Genomic DNA, 21,376 nt, shown 5'->3' with positions numbered 1-21,376 from the left:
CAACCATTTTGGAAAGCACTCGATATCTTGGAATGGACAGTGCTTAATTGTATTTTTTAAAAACATGGATTGGAAAAAGAAAAGCTAACACGTAGGGCATTGCACAACCAAGACTGGTCAATCATAGATTTTGTAAAAACAAATAAGAATTCAAAAAGGGCTGACCTACAGTTTGGAGAAACTCTTTACATGCTTATTAATGTGAGCTGAAAAACAAAACAAAATAGGTAATATCATGTGATGTGGCAGCCACAAAATAGCTAGTAGAATGAGAGAAATACCACCAGTTTAAGGGTACTTGTATTAACATAGGTGCAGGGTGCCTTAGGGGCCACCTCAACTCTTATATTGCAGCTTGGTCACAGAAATAATGTGTGGGAGCACCATCCTGGGGAATGTGCTGCCAGTAGGGATTTGGGAGGTGCCTGCTGCTTTAATATTTAGAAGTCTCTTAAAACTTTTCTATGCCACCAAGGTTTTGCAGGCAATTAAGAAAATATCTATCTGTAATAGCTGATCTCTGATTTTAAATTTTACATGCCTTTTTTGTATGTTTGTTGTAAACTGCTTTGATTAAAAAAAAATGAATAGTGGTATACATTTAATTTTTAAAAAATATCTAAAGATTTGTGAGTGGACCAAAGGTGAGAAGCACAGGTGGACAGAGCAGCATATAAGAAGTAGGAAAACGTGTTTCTTTTGTGTAAAAGCAGGACATGGCGCACAGAAGAACACCAGGCACACAAGTTTCAATAGCTGAGTGCGGAGATGAAATATAGTCTGTATATAGAAGAATTTGGAAATGGGGGTCTTTCAAAATGTGGTTTTGGTTGGGATGAAAAGGGAATAGAATAAATTTTGGACATAATTTGTTCTGCTCAGCATAAATAAGCATGGTAGATAGCTTGAGAGATAGAGAAATGACACATCTCTGGAGGAATTCAGTCTGCAGAGTTGGCTCTAAACTCATTTGGAATTCTCTATAACAAATGAACTGTTTTGCACCAAGGGATTTGCAAACATACACTGATTTCCAGGAATCATTAGCACATTTGTGTCTGGCAGGGAGTGAAAATGCTGAGCCTTTCCACCTTACTTTTTTGTTTTCAAGAAATATTTTTTAAATTATATTTAACTTACTTTTCTTGTGCACATAGCATATACAAAAGTATTAATGAAGAAATCCACATTTTTATCCGATTTATATCTGGTTTAGTAACACTTGTGACACAGCAAGTAGCATTTCTCCACTTCCAAGACCAGGATATATCTCAGGGAAGAAGGGAGGGCAGGTGGGACCTCCCTGACAATGAATGAATTCAGTATATTGGACAGAATGTTCTTAGTGTATTATGCTTGCTTAATATTTGGCTGCTGCTGTTAAATGGTTTTCATTGTATCTTGAATTCCATATACAAAGATGGGTTATGTTTAACTATATGCATACTGTACTGGTGTCCTGACTTTCAGCAGATTAGTGAGGCAGATTTTCTATTACAGCATCTGGGGCTGAGATGTAATGGTCCCAGGCCAATAACTATGGTTTATTTGTCTGCGAACAAGCTGTGTCCTTGTGTATTCCCTCCTTGCAGTGATATTGAAACCAGTTTCCTCCTCCAAACTGGAAAACTGTGGTTTAATCACAGATTACTAACCAGGGTATGAAACCAGGGATGTTAGCATCGAAACCAGGGTGTGCAAAGAGAAGAAAGAGAGGGGAGCATGAGGCTAGTCGCCAAGCTGATAAGCTGTGAATATAAAGGTTACAGCTCCTGTGAAAGAACCCAAGTAAATGAGGACGTGAAATGGAAGAAAGTCTGGTTTTCTGATAGTGGTTTTCTCTCCAAAACCTGCATTACCCAAAGTAACTACTGTACCCAAAATACAGTTTAATATTTATGTGATCCATATTTACGGGAAAACAATATAGAGAATTATATCAACACAAATTATCTTTCAGGGAGATATGAAACACAAATAGACATTTTTCCCCCCAGTATAAACCATATATATTACAGGAAATAACAAATTTCCTCCAGGCATAGACCTGGTTTTTGTGCCTCTGATCCACAGAAAAAATGAAGCACCTAGTACACTACTGGGTGCTGTAAGGGAGTAATTATGCAACAATTCAATACACAGGATTTCCACAGAGCAATAAAAGCTGATGGCAATACAGTGGAAAGAAATGTTTCACTGAGAAGTTCTGTGGGTGTTCCTGCGGACTCTGATCTTATGATTTCCCCTGGGCTATAGAATCTGTCGATATACTATTAGCCTTGTATTAAATCATTCTTTGACCATTCCTGTTGCTCTCTTTGTACAATGTCTGCTGTACTGTGTAAGTTCCTCCACCTTCAGCCTCTATCAAATTGGCTGCATTTGGCATTATGGTAGACAATGCCCATATTTCTAAAATACTGTTAAAAAAATCAATGGAATCATAACCTTTAAGTCATGTTCTCCCCAAGAATTGACACACACTGCTTCTGCCTTTCAAGTGCAAATCTGGAATATATAAAGATCATAATTAAGCAGCTGCTCACTCATCTCCTTATTTTATACCTTTGTGGGGAAATGCATTTTGGGGACCTAGCCCAGAATTTAACTTCCTCCAAACATCTCTGATTAGACAGAGAACAGTTTGCAAATGGACACATTATGGGACCGTTCCCACATCCACTTCACGTGCAGAGATGGGTTTGTCCACTTTGTTCTTCCTAATGGGCTCTCTGATCATTCAATGCTTGACTAACAGAAGCAGGGGCAGCCCCCTATCTTTTGTAATGCCCACCATAGTAACTATTTTTAGAAGGCTATTTTGGGTATGATTTGTCAATATTTGGTGCGAATCAGGAAGTGGGTGGGGCTTGTTGATTTCATTCACCATTCTGAAAACTGTGGCCGCCCTTCCTTTGGCTAACAATATCTTGAAGCAGAGGGAAGAGACTATCACAAATTCATTGGGGGAGGGGGGATAATTTTTTCTAGTTATTTTTCCAACTACTGAAAACTGACAATAATGAATAAAATGCAGTGGCATGGTGAATTGCTGGTACTTTCAGTAATGGTAGACTTCACTGTTTGAAATGCATGCGCAAATTCTGTGACCCATAGGGACTAATTCTGGCCTCATTTATTTTTTCATATTAAATCAATACTGGTTCTGCCACACCATTCCTCTGTCTTTGTTCCACTGCTTCTGGGTGCTGAGATCAGTCACAGAAACAATGAGGTGGTGGTGGTGTGGTGTTAGCCATGCAAGGCATGAAGGTAAAGGTATTCTGCTCTAGCTGGGTAGCAATGGCAGAAGTGAGCCAGGAGTCCAGAATAGTGCAGGGAGCCCATGCTTCCAGCCACCACCACTGCTTCTGCCATCCCCACCCATGGAGTACCACAGGGGCGGGGGGGGGGGGGCTTGGATGAGTCCCCACCTGTGCTTCTCTGGGTGAGTAGACCAGACGGAGGAATGGCCAGAAATGGAAAGGAAGCACCACTCTGGGCTTCTTAGCAAGTCACTTTGAAAATATCTTCACCAGAGCGCACCCTAAGGGCACTTTCTTGCTTAGGGCGCCCTCACAAGGAGCAGCTCCTGGTGGGCAATGTTGCCGCCTCTTTTTCTTCTGGTAGCTGTGAAGCTCAAAATGGCTCCCCCCCCCCCATATTGACGGGGTAAGAATACAGGAAAGGGATGGGAACTCCATCCTCCTGCAACCACTGCCTCACATGGGTAACAATACAGCTTCGAGCAGTGATACTGCGCTGGGAAATCCCTCACTGGATTTGCAGTTGACCAGGCTACATTAGACATTTTGTTTATCGATTTAGTCTCAGCAGTCATAGGTTGCCTTTCACTGTAATGCCCTCCTGAGGCAGTTCACATACCTGATTAAAAACATAAAATACAATTGAAATTAATTTTTCATGAAGGGAAGAATTATGGAACACTTTCTAATGCAGGCTTATTTCTGACCAGGGCTGATGGGATTTGTAGTCCATCTAGAGGGAAGCAGGTTGGTGAAGGCTGTTCTCATGTATCACTTGAGGTCAATGAAGATCAAAGTACAGTTTAAGTTCAATGGATTTTGCTTCCTAGTAAATATGCTTAGGAATGCAGCTTTAGTTTAGAAATTTGCATCTTCATAAAGCTTTGCACATATTAGTGTTTGGAAAGGAGTCAGGTGCATAGCCTTTTAGTTGGCTTAAGCAGTGGCTTCTCTGCTATTGAATTGTCTGCATGGAAACTGGTAACCTGCTGAAGGTAATTTCCATGTTACATTTTGAAGATGTAGGAGCACTTCCACCAGTCATTCTCCGTGTAAATATTATAATATGGGGAGGATTGTTAAAATGTGTTACTGCTTCAGAGAAACACATGTGTTGAAAGTTGTTTATGATACTTTGGATACATTTTTAGTCTATCCAAGTGCAATACTTATATTCATAAATCTATATTGTATTGTGAATCCTCTAATACTAATGGCAGAAATGTGTGGCAGCATGGGAACGTGCATACATATTCAAACTGTGCAGGAAACAAAGCTGCAAGCAAGCAAATGCTCACATTACAGCCGCCCTCAAAGAAGGAGTTGTCTGGCTGGAATTACGTAAAACATGTAATCCTTAGATACAGAGAGTGTTCTCTGTATAGATCAGACTGCGGACTTGAGTTGAAAGACATTTCTGGAGGCAGGAAATTCAAGGCAAGGAGTCCAGAGGCAGAGGAAAGAGATCACAGTGGGCAAAAAGGCAAAGTGCAGCAGCACAGGTAAAAAAATGAAGAAATGAGGCTCAAGGTGTGGAGGATGTGTTTGATACTGTCAGAACAGTACGGAGGGGGAAGAAACTGGATTCAGTTCACATTCAAAGCAGAATCTATTAAAATCACACTTTCTGAAATAATATGAGAACTGAAGCATAACCACCCTTTGAAATTTACTCTTGTCCAGACTTTGGGATGCAGCTTAGCTGTGCAACTAACCAGTGTCTATAAAAATGCATATATGGGGGGAAAGGTCAATAAAAACAGATTAGTGAAAATAGTGTACAAAATACATTCTATCCCGAAAAAAGTACTTGCAAAAATGTGTACATTAGTTAAAAAAAATGAGTTCATTTGAAGAATTTTGAACTAAAATGCTGAAGAAGTTTCCAGATTTTTTTAAAAAATCAGAAAACGCTGGAAAAATGAGAAACTGGGCTTTTTCATGATGAAGGGCCAGATGTAAATTCTCCAGGATACTGCACATTTGTGTGGTCCCAGTCAGCCATAGTTTGGCTTACTGTTACACGTGAACCAGGCCCCTGTGACCTTTGCTCCATATTTGTGTATGATTTTGCTGTCCATCGGATATTATTCTAAGGAACCAACATATTTCTCTCCCCCCTCAAAAAGCTCAACAACTCTGGTCAATCCAATGGGTAGATCACTGCCAGTTTATTTACAGTGGGAGTAGATCGCAGACACCGCTGGCCTATAGGAATAAATGTCCAGCAGTTCTCAAACTATTTAATAGGCTGCCATTACTTTAAGTTAGCCATTGCTTACACGCCACTGTGTGGAATAAAATCCAAGCATGATTGCCTCATGATCATGATGATCATGCTTTTTGTTTCTGCATGCACTAGAGCAGTGTTTCCCAACCTTGGGCCTCCAGCTGTTTTTGAACTACAATTCCCACCATCCCTGACCACTGGTCTTGCTAGCTAGGGGTGATGGGAGTTGTAGTCCAAAAACAGCTGGAGGCCCAAGGTTGGGAAACACTGCACTAGAGCACATGTTGGCAACCTGTCACCCTCAGCTGCTCTCTACGTGGCTCACCCTCCTGCCCAGGCAGTGGAGAAAACTCAGCTATTCCCATGTTGCTGGGCTGCAACTTTGGCTTCTTTGGAGTTGCTGGTGGGAGGGGAGACTAAAGCCTCCACTTTCCAGTGATCCTATGGCTGCTGGTGGGGGTGGGGATAAGATACACATAAACATATTAACATAAGGGAGGGGAAAGAATAGAAGGTTGCATATTAGAGAGTGGGGGAATGTTTGGTACACGTGTGTGAGAGAGTGGAGAAGTCATGCACCTGTGTGAGAGAGTAAATTTGGATGTACAGTCGTACCTTGGTTGTCGAACACCTTGGCACTCGTCCATTTTGGCTTCCGAATGCCACAAACCCGGGAGTGAGTGTTCCGGTTTGCAAACGTTCTTTGGAACCTGAACGTTCAACGAGGCTTCCGTTTGGCTGCAGGAGCTACCTGCAGCCAATCAGAAGCCGTACCTTGATTTCTGAACACTTTGGAAGTCGAACGGACTTCCAGAATGGATTCTGTTCGAATTCTGAGGTATGACTGTATATGTAAATGTGTGTGTGTGTGTTTTATTAGAGTGGTGGAAGAATGAGGGGGATACCAGGTCTGGCCCCACCCACAGACATGCAGCTTCCTTGTGCATGTGGTCTTCAGTGCCAAAAAGGGCTGCTCCTTCCTCTGCTGGGTGAACTGTGTCACTCATTTGGCCCTTTGCATAAAGTGCAGCTAAGCCTCACTTCTCCTCCTGTCCTCTAAAGTGAAAATTCTGCATCAGCTGAAGAGATGTCCAAGCTGATCGATACCACGATTCAAAAACACTATCAGATTGTTGCAAACACCAGTATTTTTTCTTTTTATAGACAAACATATATTTAATTTAAAACATTATTTCACTTTATTTCAGTGATTTCTTTTTTAGTACCAAATTGCTTCTTGAAAAAAATGGGGTGGGGAAGAAGAGAAGCCCAGAAAAACTACGTCCCCTTCTAAGCATAGAACTGTATGCATATGGTTCATAAATGTGCTTTACTACACCAATGGAACAGGAACGTAGGTTAATTTAATAAAAAATAAAATATGGAATAACATTGATTTTGGCCAATATCAATTACAACAGTACTACCCTATTTTACAAATAACAACTGGACATTTTACACATGTACAGTATTCCTCAGTAAAAATGTACCTGGATTTAACAATGTGTCAGTATTTAAAAAATTAAATTCTTTTCTATAGTTGTGTTAGAAGCATTTGTAAGTATCCAAATAAATTCTTTACAATTCAATACATTATATCACAATTAGGAATATATATATATATATATATATAATATAATATTTATTTATTTATATAATATATATACCATTAACTTAAACTTTGAAAGCATTATTTTCTTGTTAATAATGTTATGTAGAAAAACAAAGCATTCCAGAGAGTACTAGCAGTTAAATTAGTACCAACAGAGTTGTGATAGTTTCAGAATTTTTAGTAAGTAGATAGATGCCAATGGAACTAAACATATCAAGCTGACTGTGGTTTCCTAGAAGACACAGTCACCAGCCCAGGCCCAGTATCTTCAAGCCAAACTTAATTTCTGTTGAAATAAGCTTGACAAATTATATGTGATTGACTTAAGCTCCACTGATTTCAGTGGGACTTAATCATAAATATCTCAGCTGCATCAGTGACATGATGTCTGATGTTTCCCCATTTTCACCACTTTAAAGCCAAAAATACTGTTAGCATTTCCAGTTTAAAGTAAATGACTTTTCAGGTGCTTTGTCACAGATCATCTGCTTGTGCATTTCTTTCTATTCTAGGTACCTTCTGAATGAGTTTTAGGGACTGTAACTTTCCTTTTGCTCCTTACTGCAGCCAGACAAGATACCACAGGAGGGGAACCTGAGAGCAGGTAGTGGAATGCAATGAGTTTCTTGCTGTGTGCTGTGTGAAAGGCACTTGCAACAAATACTCTTTTCCCCATTGTGCGGATCCCGGATAGTTTTTAGAAGAGTTGTACTCTTTATTCTGTTAGTAATAAGTGTCTCCATTTGTCACTATGTTACCTGCATGTTTGTTTAACAAAACGTATATACCACTTGATGGTAATAAAACCTGTAAGTGGTTATGATTATTTTATTACAATAAAATTTTCCCTAACTCAGAGAGTTGTCTCTAGAACATAAATGAAAGGAACTAACACTAAGTGGCCTACTGACACCATCCTCAGCACTTATGCATACTTAATCCACTGCCATTTTGCATGCCTATTAATGAGTTTAAGTTTATAATAATAACTATTAAATTGATAATGACAGTATATATTCAAACCCTGAGGCCTAAAGTGACAAATCGTACAATTTTAATCTTAAAAGTGAGTTCTTTTGAACAATATATTTGGTGGTGATCTAGAGGGAGTTATCTTTTGGAATAATTCAGCTTTTCTGTTAAAAGAGGGCTTTGTTGTTTCTACAAACTGGCACAACCATTTGTAATGTTTAGGGGCTATTAATGGTGCTTTCAGAAATCTGGAAAGTTCTGTTTTATTTCATGATAAACTAAACCTATTTTAGATTTGACATACACAGTGAAACAAATTATTTTGCAGGAAGAAATTTGGGTCCCTGTTTTTATCTCAAATAATCTATCGTAATAATGTTTTTATCTCAAATAATCTATCATACGTTTATTTTCCCATGTAGGAATGTATGAACTGTACTTAAATGCTATTTCTAGATTGCCTAGAAAATACAATATATATATAGTTTTAAGGGTTTTTTTGCGGGTGAGATTTTCTCTACTTATTATATGATAGCAGAATATGAATAGCACCAGGCCTAGAACTATAAATTAACTATTATTGCACAAGTACCATATTGGTCCACTCTTTTATGTTCCATTGATGATGTATGAACATCAATAGTTAAATTTGGTTCAGTGTATTTCAGTTATAGGCACCAAACATGCAAACATTTTGTAGAAGTTTCATTGCAAGATAGATCTCAACACCAACCCCTGTACACCATCGCCACAATCCAGAGAATGCAATCAGTGGGCAGAAAACAGCCTACCGTGTATGTATAAGGTTTAGAATGTATTAAAACTCATGCACAAGCCATTGTATATGTACCTCCAGAAGGGCAGGCACATGGCAGTGCATACATTGTAATAGTAGGGAGGTAACTTTCACTTTCATGGAGAAGGCAGTTCTAGCTGCATAAAAGGATGCAGGAGTTGGGATGCTCTAACCAGTCAAGTGAATGGAGAAATCCATGTATACATCACAGCTCACATACATGCAAAGGGTTTCTGGATTTGTGTGCTGGTCATCTGAGTAGTACCCCATGTTTAAAAGAGTGGATCCATATTATTCATTATTATTGGTGCATTCCAGTTTCAAGTATGAAAACTACATTTTTTTAAAAAAATCAAAACCTTAACAGGACTCTGCACCTTTCAGAGTTTATTCACAGCAGGAAGAAAGCCCTGAATGTTTAAGAACTTTGCACCTTTAAAAATATAATAAAACTATGACAAAAATGTCAGCTTTCAAAATATACCAGTTAACATGGCTACACCTTAAAATGGTTTTTGGCAAAATGTAACAAATGCAGTATAATTAAAACAAACAACACACAATATAGGATACGACTAGAAACCATAGGCAGATGCATTAGAGTCTTCTAATATTGCAGTGGATGTTGAGCATAGCTCTGATTTGAAGGTTGTTTCTAATTCTCTTAAGGATTGCTTAATTGCCTAACATTCTTCCACATTCTGAGTATATAAGCACAAAAAAGACTAATGCAAGCATGTTTTTTGTTCTGTTTTAATCCTTGTAAACTTGTGTTGTATTCTTGAAACACTCTACACATCTTGAAGGGGAAACAACCAGGAAAAAGGAAATGAGAATGTGAAAAAAATATGCAGGAATATCCTTAAATTGATAGGAAATCAAATCTTTAATTTTGGCATCAAATGCTTTGGTCATACCATACTGACACTGTGATCCAGGATGCTTTGTTCTAAACACCCAGTTAAGAAAGGTAGGCTTGTTGTAGTTTTCTATTTTAAGTTCCAACATACAGTTCACTCTCTCCCCAAAGGGGAGATAGAGAAAGAGAGAGAGAAAGGTGGTTTGCTTTTTTTTTCATTTTTAATAATATGGATTAATCTATAAGTCTACAGGAGCAAGAGAACTTGGAGAGGTGCCAATTCAGCCTTTTAGTGTACATGTTCTGCAGCAAAGTTGCTGAAGTACTTTTCGTTGACAAAGATTGTTCTTTTTCACTAGCATACAGAAGCCTCCTTCGGCCCAAGATTCTTCCGTTGCTTCCAGAGGTCAAAGAGAGTGAAGAGAAGTTGAAGTTTTAAACAGCATGGTATCAAGTGAAGGAAGATTTAATTTGTCAGACAGGCAAATTTGATGGAAGAGACCATTCAGGAGCAGGTAGCAGGTAACAAATAGGAAATTGTGTTTTCATCAAAGGGAGTTTCAGTCACAACAGCATTTGTTTTCAGGAAGAGATATTGTGTTCCAGGAAGGAGTGATTTGTATCCATTCATGAAAGGGGGGGGGGGAGACCAGAAAGAAAAATATTAGAAAACAGTGAAAAATACAGTGGAAGGTATTTATTGAGTATTATGAATACTGTTGAATAAACAGCCACATCCCAAGAATATTTACTGAAAATTGTACTGAATAGTGGGTGGTATTCAACCAAGTTTCATTTAGTTCATTTAGTTTAATTTACACTGGACCTAACTTAATCATGCTCTTTAATTTCAACTGGCCTACCATGAGTAAAGCTTAGTTGAATATCACCCATTAATCCTGTTCCTAAACCTTTCTACTCCAAAAATAAGTGTTTGTGGTTAGGAAATAACCAGTGACAATCAAAAGCTTTTATGGGCCTGTTCACTTGTTACTTTCTGGAGAAATCTTAATCTGGTCTGGGCCTTAGGTGTGGTCTACAACCCCCGCCCCCTTACCTGCCTCCCACAATATGAGTAAAAAGTAATGAGTGAACTGTATTGTACTGGCCATAAAGTCTCTGGAAATAATGATCGTTTTCACTCAGGTTGTAATGGAAATCCCATTATTAAAATAAATGTGTTGCACCTTAGTTCACACTCTTGAGTAAAGTGTGGAGTGGCTCTAAGAGCATCTAGGGAAGGGGAAGGCAGAATGTGAGGTAGAATCTGGAAAGGTGAAATTTTCAGTTTGGAGGAAATTGTCACTGGATACAAATCATGAAATTGGAGAAAACACTTGGGAAGGGGAGTGGAGTCATCAGAGCTAGAAGGGAAAGTTGCCAGCAGGTGTCCCACAGCGCCACAGTAGAGGATAAGGGGATGTTGGTAAGACACAAAAGCAGCTGGTTCACAGGAACGGAGAACAAGAAGCAGGGGATTGTGGGTGAAAGGCATGGGTATCTGAAGACAAGGGGGCAATCCACACACGAGCCACCATTAAAATATGTTATTCTGTCATGCCAATCAGCTGAGGCTTCCTTAGTAATCTAGGAAATCTAGTAATCTGGCACTGTTTGTCAAACGGCTTTAGAGTTCCCATGGAGCTTTTCTCCCCTAATCAAAAGGAAGAGCAAAACTGCGGTGAACTTAACAGAATCCACAGGAATGGGCTGCTCCATTGTGCAACTTTGTTCCAACACACTTTACTTTGAATGCTGATAAAGTCAACTAGAATGGACATTGTTTACAGGAACCAGTACTTTTTCTACTACTATAAGCTTAGTCTTCAGTAAACATTTGATTAAGATTTCTGGGTTGTGCATCACAGCACAGTCTAAAAAGCGTGAAATATGTGAAAGGAGGCACAATTTGCTTGCTTTTCTCAGATGGCTTGTTTTTGTCTTATACACTATCTTTGCACAAGGAATTGAGGCCTTGAAGAAAATAGCACACGAGTTGACGGAATAAGGATACCCATTTAGCAAAACGTAATATGGGCAGCATACAAACTGTTTGGGTAATTTATAGGTAGTGCTGCTGATGCAATTAAGAGAATTTTACTAGTAACTCCTCTGGATTAAAAAGCCAGGAAAATGAAGATGGTGGGAATCATCATCATTCCACAGGGGTGCATGCTACTGATGATCGCTGGTCGGATGTCCACTTTGATAATTTACTTACTTTAAATACAGTGGTGCCTCGCAAGACGAAATTAATCCATTCCATGAGGCTCTTCGTATAGCGGTTTTTTCGTCTTGTGAAGCAAGCCCATTGACAGTTTAGCGGATTAGCGCTATTAGCGGTTTAGCGGCTTTTAGCAATCAGCTGTTAAGCGGCTTAGGGCTTAGGAAAAGTGGGAAAAAAGGGAATAAACCCCGCAGGAACTCGCAAGACATTTTCGTCTTGCGAAGCAAGCCCATAGGGAAATTCGTTTTGCGAAGCGCCTCCAAAACGGAAAACCCTTTCGTCTAGCGGGTTTTCCGTCTTGTGAGGCGTTCGTCTTGCGGGGCACCACTGTAGTATGCAACATTATATCCTCTAGCCCTTGTTGTCTTCTGAAATCTGTCCTTCAATTTTTAGACTAGTGCAGAAATATATACTGGAATTTGGATGGACCCTCTCAACCAAACATATATAGTTGCCCAGCATTATCCCAGCTAAGATCTCCAAATGTGTTTTGAGAAGCACATTTGTATTTTTGGGGAAAAACATTTCACTCCATAAATGATAGTTTACTCATAAACAGTCTTTGGGTAAAAAACACATTCTTAAATTAAAATCAATAATAAAGGGATAGCAGGCACTATGTAGATGATGACACTCAGAAATGTCAGTAATCACATTTTCATAACTTATTTTTCTACTGTATTGCAGTAAAAATAGACACGGGGCACCTATAATTTAATGGATGAATATATTGAAAAAGGTACAAAATATTTTTTCAATAGTATTAATTAGTTTATTAATTAGAGCAAATGTGCATTTCTAAGAAAATATATCAGTCCCAGCAGCCCCCATTTTCCACTTGTTACCCCCTTATATAGCTCCCTTTAAGAATCCAAAAATTAAAAATAACTTTCAGCCTCTCCCATATGTACATTTACTATTTTATGGAATGTTGTTCATGAATTCTGCTTCTTGTTTTGTGAATCATGGCATTTAAAGAGATAAATAAAAATAGATTATTACTTTAGGATATAATCCTGTAGTTGGAGGGACAATAAGAATAGACCCCATTGGAATGACTGGAAGGGGAAATGAGGGAGGCACCCAAGAAACAATGGGAGAGCTTTGGTGATTCTTCTGCCTTGGATTCTCCTTCTTCCACCCTGTAGAATTGTTGTTTCAGTGGAAGGGCAAGGCAAACAACAACAAAGTGTGTGTGATGTGGTTTAACTTTTTTTTGCTGGCTGGTGTGAGCCCAGCAAGGCTCAGTTCCTCTGCTGCAGAATATCCCTACCACCCAGACTGCTTTTAGTTTATAATATTGCTAAATATTTGTAAACAGCTGCCAAAGTTATGGATGTTACATGAAGAAATAAATAAATAGTAGCACATGCATTCTATTCTTGTGAATTGAAAACCATAATGAATTGAGTCTACTACGGCTATGTTATATGAAACAGATGTGAAGAATCTGGAAAAAGACAGAAACCGGGAAAAATACTTACCATCTTTACAGACTAGACCAACTGTGCAGAGACCTGTTTCTAAGATATAGCCATTTGGACAACTTGTACAGTTTTTCTCTCCTGGACCACTGCACCCAAAACAGCTGGCATCACATCTTAATGAAAAGACAGTAAGTTAAATATATGGTTAATCACATTGTCTCAGTATCAAAAACTGTTTGATTCCTTTATTTCATATCAAGAGGTGCTGAAGCTAAGTACAGAAAGTGGAATATGTTACAAATATGACAAATAAATAACATGTGTATATAGGTGAAAGAACCCCAAGGCGCCTTAAAAGTGGAAAGGAATCTCATGGCCCCGTTGCAAGACAATAGGATGGAATAAAATAATAAGCGTTTATATAGCTCTTGTGGATTTTCAAAACACTTTATATACATTATCTTGTGAAACAAATGTGAAGGATAGAAGACGGAAGAAAATGGTGGGTGGGTAGAAGAGAGATAAATAGTTGGGAAATTCTTCTCCAAAGGAGAATAGCATAAGACTGCTGAGCGCTGGAGCCAGATGAGTAAGTTTCCTGAAGTCTAGTAGTTTACTACGGTCACTCTATAGAGCTGACTGCTGAAGTCTCCTTCAGTGAAAAGCTAGCATTAATTTGGCTATGGAGAAAAAAAGTCTCCATTTCTTCCAAAGCACTGCCAGCTCTTTTTTTCTATCCCTGGAAATGAATGTGATGCATAAAACGTATCTTCTAGCACATAATCAAATCTTACAAATACAGGAATTACACAAAGAACTCACAAGAAAAGCAAGTATTAAATTTATGTCTGAAGGTTTTGCTTGATTGTCATACTTCACTAAATAATAGTATCATATTCCAGAACTATATTCTCAAATTAGTAATGGTTTACATAACTAAATAGATGCATTTGGTTTTTGAGGAATACTTTTTACCTTTTGCAAGTTTTGTATCCATTTTCTAGCGAGTGATCAAAGTAGTAGCCATTGTTACAAGCCAGCACACATCTCCCATTCTCCATAAGATACTCTTCGGTGCAGTTTATGCAGGCATCTGCTCCTGGACCTCAGAAGTCAACAGAACAAGGTAACATATTGACAAATTTGCAGCAGAGCATAAAGACAATGCACACAGAAGTATGAATGACTACTGAAAATACATTGAATAGGATTGTGTACTTAATGAAAAGTTATTTCAAAAAGATTTAAAAAATGAAGTCAAGTATAAGTACAGATAGGTCCTAGCACCGGAAGAAGCGCTATAGTGTAGCTAATTAACAGCCTACAAAAAAATGTGCCCCCCCCTTTTATCACAAAAGGGATTGAACATTGATGAAAAGATATCAGAGGTACCTGCACAAGAAGCACAGGAATGGTGGCATGGCTCACAGTCCCTGCCACTGTAGTATTTTCCTGTTTCGCAGCGGATGACACACCTGGATCCTTGTAAACTACAGAGATACACAAGCAGAATTAGAAAATGCTGATTAGCATGTGGCACTTCTGTATGGATTTTTTTGGCAATAGTTAACATATTGTTAATGTTTAAACAAATGCATCTACTCTGAGGAACACTTGTGTTCAGTACCACGCCATGAGTTTAGGGTCAGTCTGGTGAAATGACTTGCTTACAGAGGCTTTCTGTAAGCAAGTCTTTCTCCGCTCCCGCACTTATACCATGAACGAGTAGCAGGCTACTGCTCTCTGCTGAATTTTGTTCTGCCTGTCCTGGCGCCAGCAGCAACAAATTACAGGCCTTGCATTAACGTGATGTGTAAACCCAAACAAGCCAAGATTGGAAATGCAAGAACAAACTTTGGCTTACCACTGAAGTTTGTTTAGAGAGAAACAAACCACAACTTTTGGTTTGCTCATTATGGGAATCAAGGCTCCTGGTTACGAAGGGTAGAATGAAACAGGATCAAGTCGAGAGCATGTGCTAACATGCTGATCATTCACAGTAAGCCATGATTTATGGCCCACTTTGACACGCAAATGCAGTCACTGTATATTAAACGGACCACAGCTTTCATTTTCCTCAGCTTTTCATTTTTTTTATTCAGTGTTGTCCATGATTACACATATAATGAATATTACACTTCAGCAGATTGTAATGTGAAGGTTAAATAATATTATTTAACTTTCCTTGCTACCATGTTCAATACAATCTATCATTTCCTTACCTTAGGCCATGTCTGCATTCTGTGCAGGTTTGAAATTCAGTGCATGTCTTACAGTTTTCACTGCACTTACGGCACACAATCTTATCTGAAAAAAAAAGGAACACAACGAAAAGAACCCAGTTCAATTACATGCAATAATATATTTTTGTCTCCTTGCTTATTGCTATTCCTAATGTGATACCACAAATAGGAGCTTAATAAAATACACCGTATTGGCCTGAATATAAGCCACACCTGAATATAAGCAGCACCTTTAAAATTCAAGGGGGGAAAAGAAAAAAAAGACAGTACCCGAATGTAATGGTTCTAGGGGTTGCTCGTGCGTAAACCGGCACCACACCTGGCTGGGTTGCCTTTTCTGTCCGGACAGCCACTCGCCCGTGGCTGTCTCAATTGCTAGCAGAATCCGTCAGTGGGCGTTTCTTGAACTTCTTCCAGCAAAGAAGCTCTTTGACGCCTAGTCTCTGCCTACTCTCCCTGCGCGGAAGCCTTCTGCGCAGGGAGGGTGTGGGCAGCGGAGGACCCGTGCTCTCCTCGCTGGTCCCCGGCGAGGAGTCATGGGACCGCCTCGCAGATTCCCCCATCTGCCCCCCTTCTCCACTGGTGCTACGCTGATTCCCTTCCCCAGAAGATGGGCTGCCTCTCCCCATCCCAGGACGCTCTCTGGAATCCCTCTGGAGCCCGCTCTCTCCCTCTGGCCCTGATGGCAGTTCCCTGACACCGAATATAAGCAGTTCCCTTAAAATTCCACAGGCACTCACACCCCTTCCATTTTACCGTATGTTTGTTTCAGCAGCGATATCATAAAAGCCAGTTTTTGTAAGGTTGCAAATTTAAGCTGCACTTTTACTTTTCACGGTCAGAATTTAGGAAAAAAGTGAGGCTTATATTCAGGCCGATACAGTAATATTCTGTGCTGCTGAAGTACTAACATTCAAATAATTTCTATAATCTGATTATATAAATGATTTTAATACATGGGGTCAATTCTGTAAACTTTTCCTCATTGAGTTGTAGTAAACCTTTTCAGTAATGCCAAAAGATAACAAGCTACATTTATAAAAAATAAAAAAAAAATTAGACTTTATTTGCTGTTCTTCATAGCACATAACCACTGGGTCCTGTAGAAATAAACTTCTTGTATACATATCCATGTAATATTTTTTTTATTATTAAAAATATGTACATGATGCTGTACAGAATTAAAGTGTAGATTGTAGACATTCATTATCACGGGGAACTTTCTTGTGTGTGTAAAAGCTCCTATCTTCTGAGTAGTTGGCATCAGTGCTGCAGACATAAAGATAACCACCCTGACTGAGGAACTAAAATCAGTATGTTTTACAAAAACAGTATGAAAAAGAAGAGAAACAATGGGGAAAACCAGAAATGCGGTAGGGGGTGGCAATGCCATTGTAGAATGAAATGTCCTGGGCATAAAAAGGGAGACTAACATCCCATACATGTTTACCTAGAACTAAGTCTCACTGTGTTCAGTATGTTATTTCCACTAATATGTTAATTTTTATACAAACTTCGTCTCAATAAATGCATATTTGTAGACATTGTTTGGTTGGAGAATTTTGATTAGTACGAATTTTGAAAGAGGAGTGTGTTTTGGTTCTCATTTTATTTTGGGAAGCACAAGCTTTAGAAATTTCTTCGTGATCCCTGATGTCTGACTGTATTATGCCAGATTTCCTTTATATTATGATTGTTGTTGTTTTTTATTGCTGTTATCTGTTTTTATGTGTTTATTTTTATGTGTTTATTCAGTGGTATATTTAGAATTCTGATATGTGCCTTGAGTGTTCAAACTGAAATGGAAAGGCAGTATGTAATGGTTTAATAAATACCATCAGCCTTAATATGCATTAATGGCAACTTGAAGATTTCCAATTATTTCCAATATTATAACAGGGTTTTGTTTTTAAATACTTACTATTATCCAGGTAAAACCCATCTGGACAGCTGGTAACACAATTCCTGGACTCTTCATTGATATAGTAACCAGGTTTACAGGTGTTACATTGATCACTGTGGCTTCCAAAACATGTTTCACAGTTGGGTGAGCACTTTTTACAGCGTTTCTTGTCGGCGCTGTAGTGACCAGGAGGACAGTTGGGAACACAGATTCTTCATTGTACAAGATAATAAAAGACTGAGTCAGAATTATCAATGAATTTGGCAGGAAAAAAGCAACTGCGTTGATTAGAAAGAACAGTGGCTTTCCTCTTGTTTATGGATGGCACAAACCAAGCCAGTCTCATTTGTGTCCAAAGCCCTGTTCAGCTGTCCTAGTCCTCACACGATAAGGGAAGGTAGGCTCACTGAATCTGCTTCCACTGTTACACCCCAATTACCGGTCCTGCTACCACTTTGTTAGAAGGCAAATGGCCTAGAGCAGGCCTGTAGGCTCTTGTATGATCAGGTTTAAAAATTACAGAGGGACCCTCGGCATGTAGAGCAGGCGTCCTTCTGCAGATCTTCAGTCTCTAATGAGTGGAAGGGAAGAGACCGACTGACATCAATGCATCAGAGAGGGTGGGCCTATCAGGTGTGTCCCCATTCTCCCCTTACCAAACCCTAATCACATGAAGGCTCAAACACCTGAATATTGTGTCTAGATAAGATTCTTCACTCCTTCAAGCTTTTGCCCATTAATTGCCAAGCCCTTTCATTAACATTTTTAAAAGTATTTCAGTTTGTATCCTCTCTTTCTGCATATAGAACCAATGACAGCAATGTCAATATCATCAATATCAATACAAATATAATAAAACATTTGTAAGTCAACCAGGATTCTTAACTAAAATAAAATGGTGGGCAGATAAAACCTAGTAAAGACACAAAGCCAAAGGATTGTCAAAATGAACAAGTTGTCACCTGAAGGACATCTGACATGGTGCCTAGTGGGCAGGCACAACCATGAAGAAAGGTCTTTTCTCATGTCCCTCCTCATTCTCAGATATTGGCAGGATTGAGAGAACTGCCTCTCTTGGAGATCTCTCAGCAGGCTTGTATGGGAAAGTCATAAACTGGTCTATTTAGGTTGGAACCAGCACTTTGAATTGTTCCCAGAAACAGAAGTAGTAATTTAGGAATCACATGCTCCCTACATAACTTCCCCCAGTTAACAGTTTGGCTCCAGAAATCTAAATTGGGTAAAGTTCCAAACATTGTTCATAGAGTATTCCAATTATATATAACGAAGGCATGTATATATAACCAAGGCCAGATCTAACACCTATAGGAATGGGTATAGTAGGCACACCAGTGTCAACTGTGCAAAAACCACTGCCAAATCTGGAGATCTAGACTTATGAATAGATTCAGAAGAAAACTCAAGCTATGAACCTGAGCCTTCAAGTGCAGTGTAAGCAAATCCTAGCATGGTTGAACCCTTATTCCCTGATCTGCCATTCCAGTCTTGTTTGGATTAAACTTTAATTTGTTCACCCTCACGCAGACAGTAACGGATGCCAGACACCGATCCACAACTTCAGTTATTTCCTTGTACTGAGATAGAAAGGAGATGTATGCGTGGGACGCCATCAGCATACTGATGACCCCAAACTCCCAAAACTTGGACAGCTTCACCCAAGGAAGCAGACTAGAGCCCCAGGAGACACTGTAAGTCAATGGCCAAGGCATCAAATGGAAGTCTACCAGCTACATGTTTTGGAAACTTTGCTCCAGGAAAGATCGGGACTACCATAAAATGAGGGTCCTAAGTCCCATCCCAGCCATGTGATGTGTTGTATCTGTTTGGAGAAAAGTAATAGCAAGTGAGGAAATAATATATTACCTCCCCCTACTTCTTTACTCCAAATTCCACATCCTAAAGCTGCAGGTTTTGTTTTTTTAAAATACCCTGAATCACTTTAAAAATGTGCTTTAATGTGCACACATTCATGTAACATATAGTTAGTCTCTGAAGCCTACTGATGCTGAAAATGTAAAAGTATCTTGAATAAGAATTTTGCTAAGATTCAAACTGGTTTGTCAAGTAAATTCAAGATATTCAGCATAATCTAATAATTTTGTGGGGCTCGTGTGCCATGAGTAATGCAATATACTGTCTTACCGCGTGTTGTTCTTAGATTTGTAGTAGTAGTGTAGACAGTCATTGCAATGGTCTGGTCCTGGGCCACCACATCCTACTTTGCTGCACTCTGCATTGCATGGACCTTTGGCGAAAGCAGCGGGAGGGAGAAAGCAAATCACCATTTGTCTTTACTTCAAAGGAATTGTTAGAAAATATTTGGTCTTATGTATTTGCTTTGGAAGTAAATAATAATAATAAAATAAATCAAAACTGGAAATACGTATTGTGGGGAATTTTGGATTTCTGAACCAGACCCTGACTGATCTTTAGCCAAAGTCACTATCCAAGGTTTCTTGAACCAGGACATGACATTAATAGCATTATGTAAAAGCTAGTGAAAAGGGGACTGCTAATCTTTTACACTAGTATATTGGTGGGCATATTTAAGGCAGACAGACCTGAAACATTCTGCTTCATATTACCTGCATAGTCATCTGCCCCATAATCTTCTGTAGGGTCTTCTATTGGACTTGAGCGTACTCGTTCGGCTTTTGGGAAATCATTTCTTGGGGAATAAGGCTGAACAGAAGTACCATAAAGTACTAAGGACCATTCTTTCAATTTACCTGGGTGAGGCATATGAAAAACATGAGATATGGAAAATACTTTTTCTAATTTTATTTTCTATTTTTGTATCATAGTCTGAGCTATAAACAGAAAAAAAATGTAACAAACATTTTAATAGTTATAATTAATACTAATAACACCAATACAAAAAATAAAATTGCTCCTTTCCCCACCTGAAAAAACCTGTCAACAATGGCAGCATCAGTATTAGATGCTGGAAAGAAATTACTTGGCACCACAATAACATAGGCCTCAAAATGTCCATTAAGCAATGGACATTCTGATTTAGTCTTCTTCCATGTATGTCCCAATTGTTTTCCAGTGCCACATATGCAAGCAATTTCCTACTATCCCCCCTCCTGCAGTACCCCACACTCTTAAACCTGCTCCAGAGGGTTGGAGAACCCTCCGGAGAAGATTTAGAGAGTCCAAGGCATTCCAGGGGATTGGGAGGATAGCTGAACCTCTAGTAGGGCTGAGTGGCAAACAACCCAGGAAGGAAATGGCAGGGAAAAATTGTCATTACAGTAAGCCCACAATTTACACACATTTAACTTGTACACATTCAAGCTTTACATGTTTGGCGAATATATATATATATATATATATATATATATATATATATATATCTGTATTTACACACACACAAAATAAAAAGAGGGTGGAAAGGGGGCAGGCATCTGGGAAAAAAGACTTTGGTAATCTCACCCACCATTAAAGCCAGTGTGTTTTGACTATACATGATTTGACATGATCTGCAGAACATAAACCCCCGCATAGGATACACATCTATTGTATTCAACTATTTTCATTCTACTACTCCTACTATCCTCTCAGTGTCTCAGCTACCAAAACTTATAAACATGCATTAAAATGAAATGTACAAAAAAAATGATTTTGAAGTCACCCCAAATGAAACAGGAACATGGAAATGCAATTATTTAAAATATATATATATCTCTTTCTAGTGTTTGTAAGTAGCTTTGAGTTCTTTTTTTTTTAAGTGACTGATAAATATACTACTACTACTACGAGACTTTTCTATCACTGGAACCTAAATGCACATCACTAACAAAATTATAAGATTTGT

At 38.9% G+C, this 21,376-nt stretch overlaps 2 protein-coding genes across 5 annotated transcripts in view; both read right to left on the bottom strand.

Moving 5' to 3' along the window:
- The window catches only part of LOC307226505 (proprotein convertase subtilisin/kexin type 5-like), a gene marked incomplete at its 5' end in the record, with an annotated part of 64,566 nt that extends 58,423 nt beyond the window's left edge, over positions 1 to 6,143 (bottom strand). The window contains one exon of the mRNA XM_079995206.1: positions 6,112 to 6,143. Within this exon, the coding sequence (XP_079851332.1) occupies positions 6,112 to 6,143 (32 nt within the window). The remainder of the gene's footprint in view (positions 1 to 6,111) is intronic.
- A 697-nt stretch (positions 6,144 to 6,840) lies between these two features.
- PCSK5 (proprotein convertase subtilisin/kexin type 5) overlaps positions 6,841 to 21,376 on the bottom strand; it is a 161,271-nt gene continuing 146,735 nt past the window's right edge. For all 4 annotated transcript variants that reach the window (XM_079996045.1, XM_079996047.1, XM_079996048.1 and 1 more), the window contains exons 14-21: positions 20,142 to 20,285; positions 19,699 to 19,801; positions 17,554 to 17,747; positions 15,612 to 15,696; positions 14,782 to 14,879; positions 14,365 to 14,494; positions 13,447 to 13,562; positions 6,841 to 10,132 (exon numbers count right to left, since the gene is read on the bottom strand). In XM_079996045.1, the coding sequence (XP_079852171.1) occupies positions 10,017 to 10,132; positions 13,447 to 13,562; positions 14,365 to 14,494; positions 14,782 to 14,879; positions 15,612 to 15,696; positions 17,554 to 17,747; positions 19,699 to 19,801; positions 20,142 to 20,285 (986 nt within the window). In that variant the 3' untranslated portion in view covers positions 6,841 to 10,016. The remainder of the gene's footprint in view (positions 10,133 to 13,446; positions 13,563 to 14,364; positions 14,495 to 14,781; positions 14,880 to 15,611; positions 15,697 to 17,553; positions 17,748 to 19,698; positions 19,802 to 20,141; positions 20,286 to 21,376) is intronic.

This window comes from Podarcis cretensis (genome assembly GCF_951804945.1).
Source record: "Podarcis cretensis genome assembly, chromosome: 11".
Lineage (NCBI taxonomy): Eukaryota > Metazoa > Chordata > Lepidosauria > Squamata > Lacertidae > Podarcis > Podarcis cretensis.
This window is presented reverse-complemented; position numbering and strand designations above follow the sequence as displayed.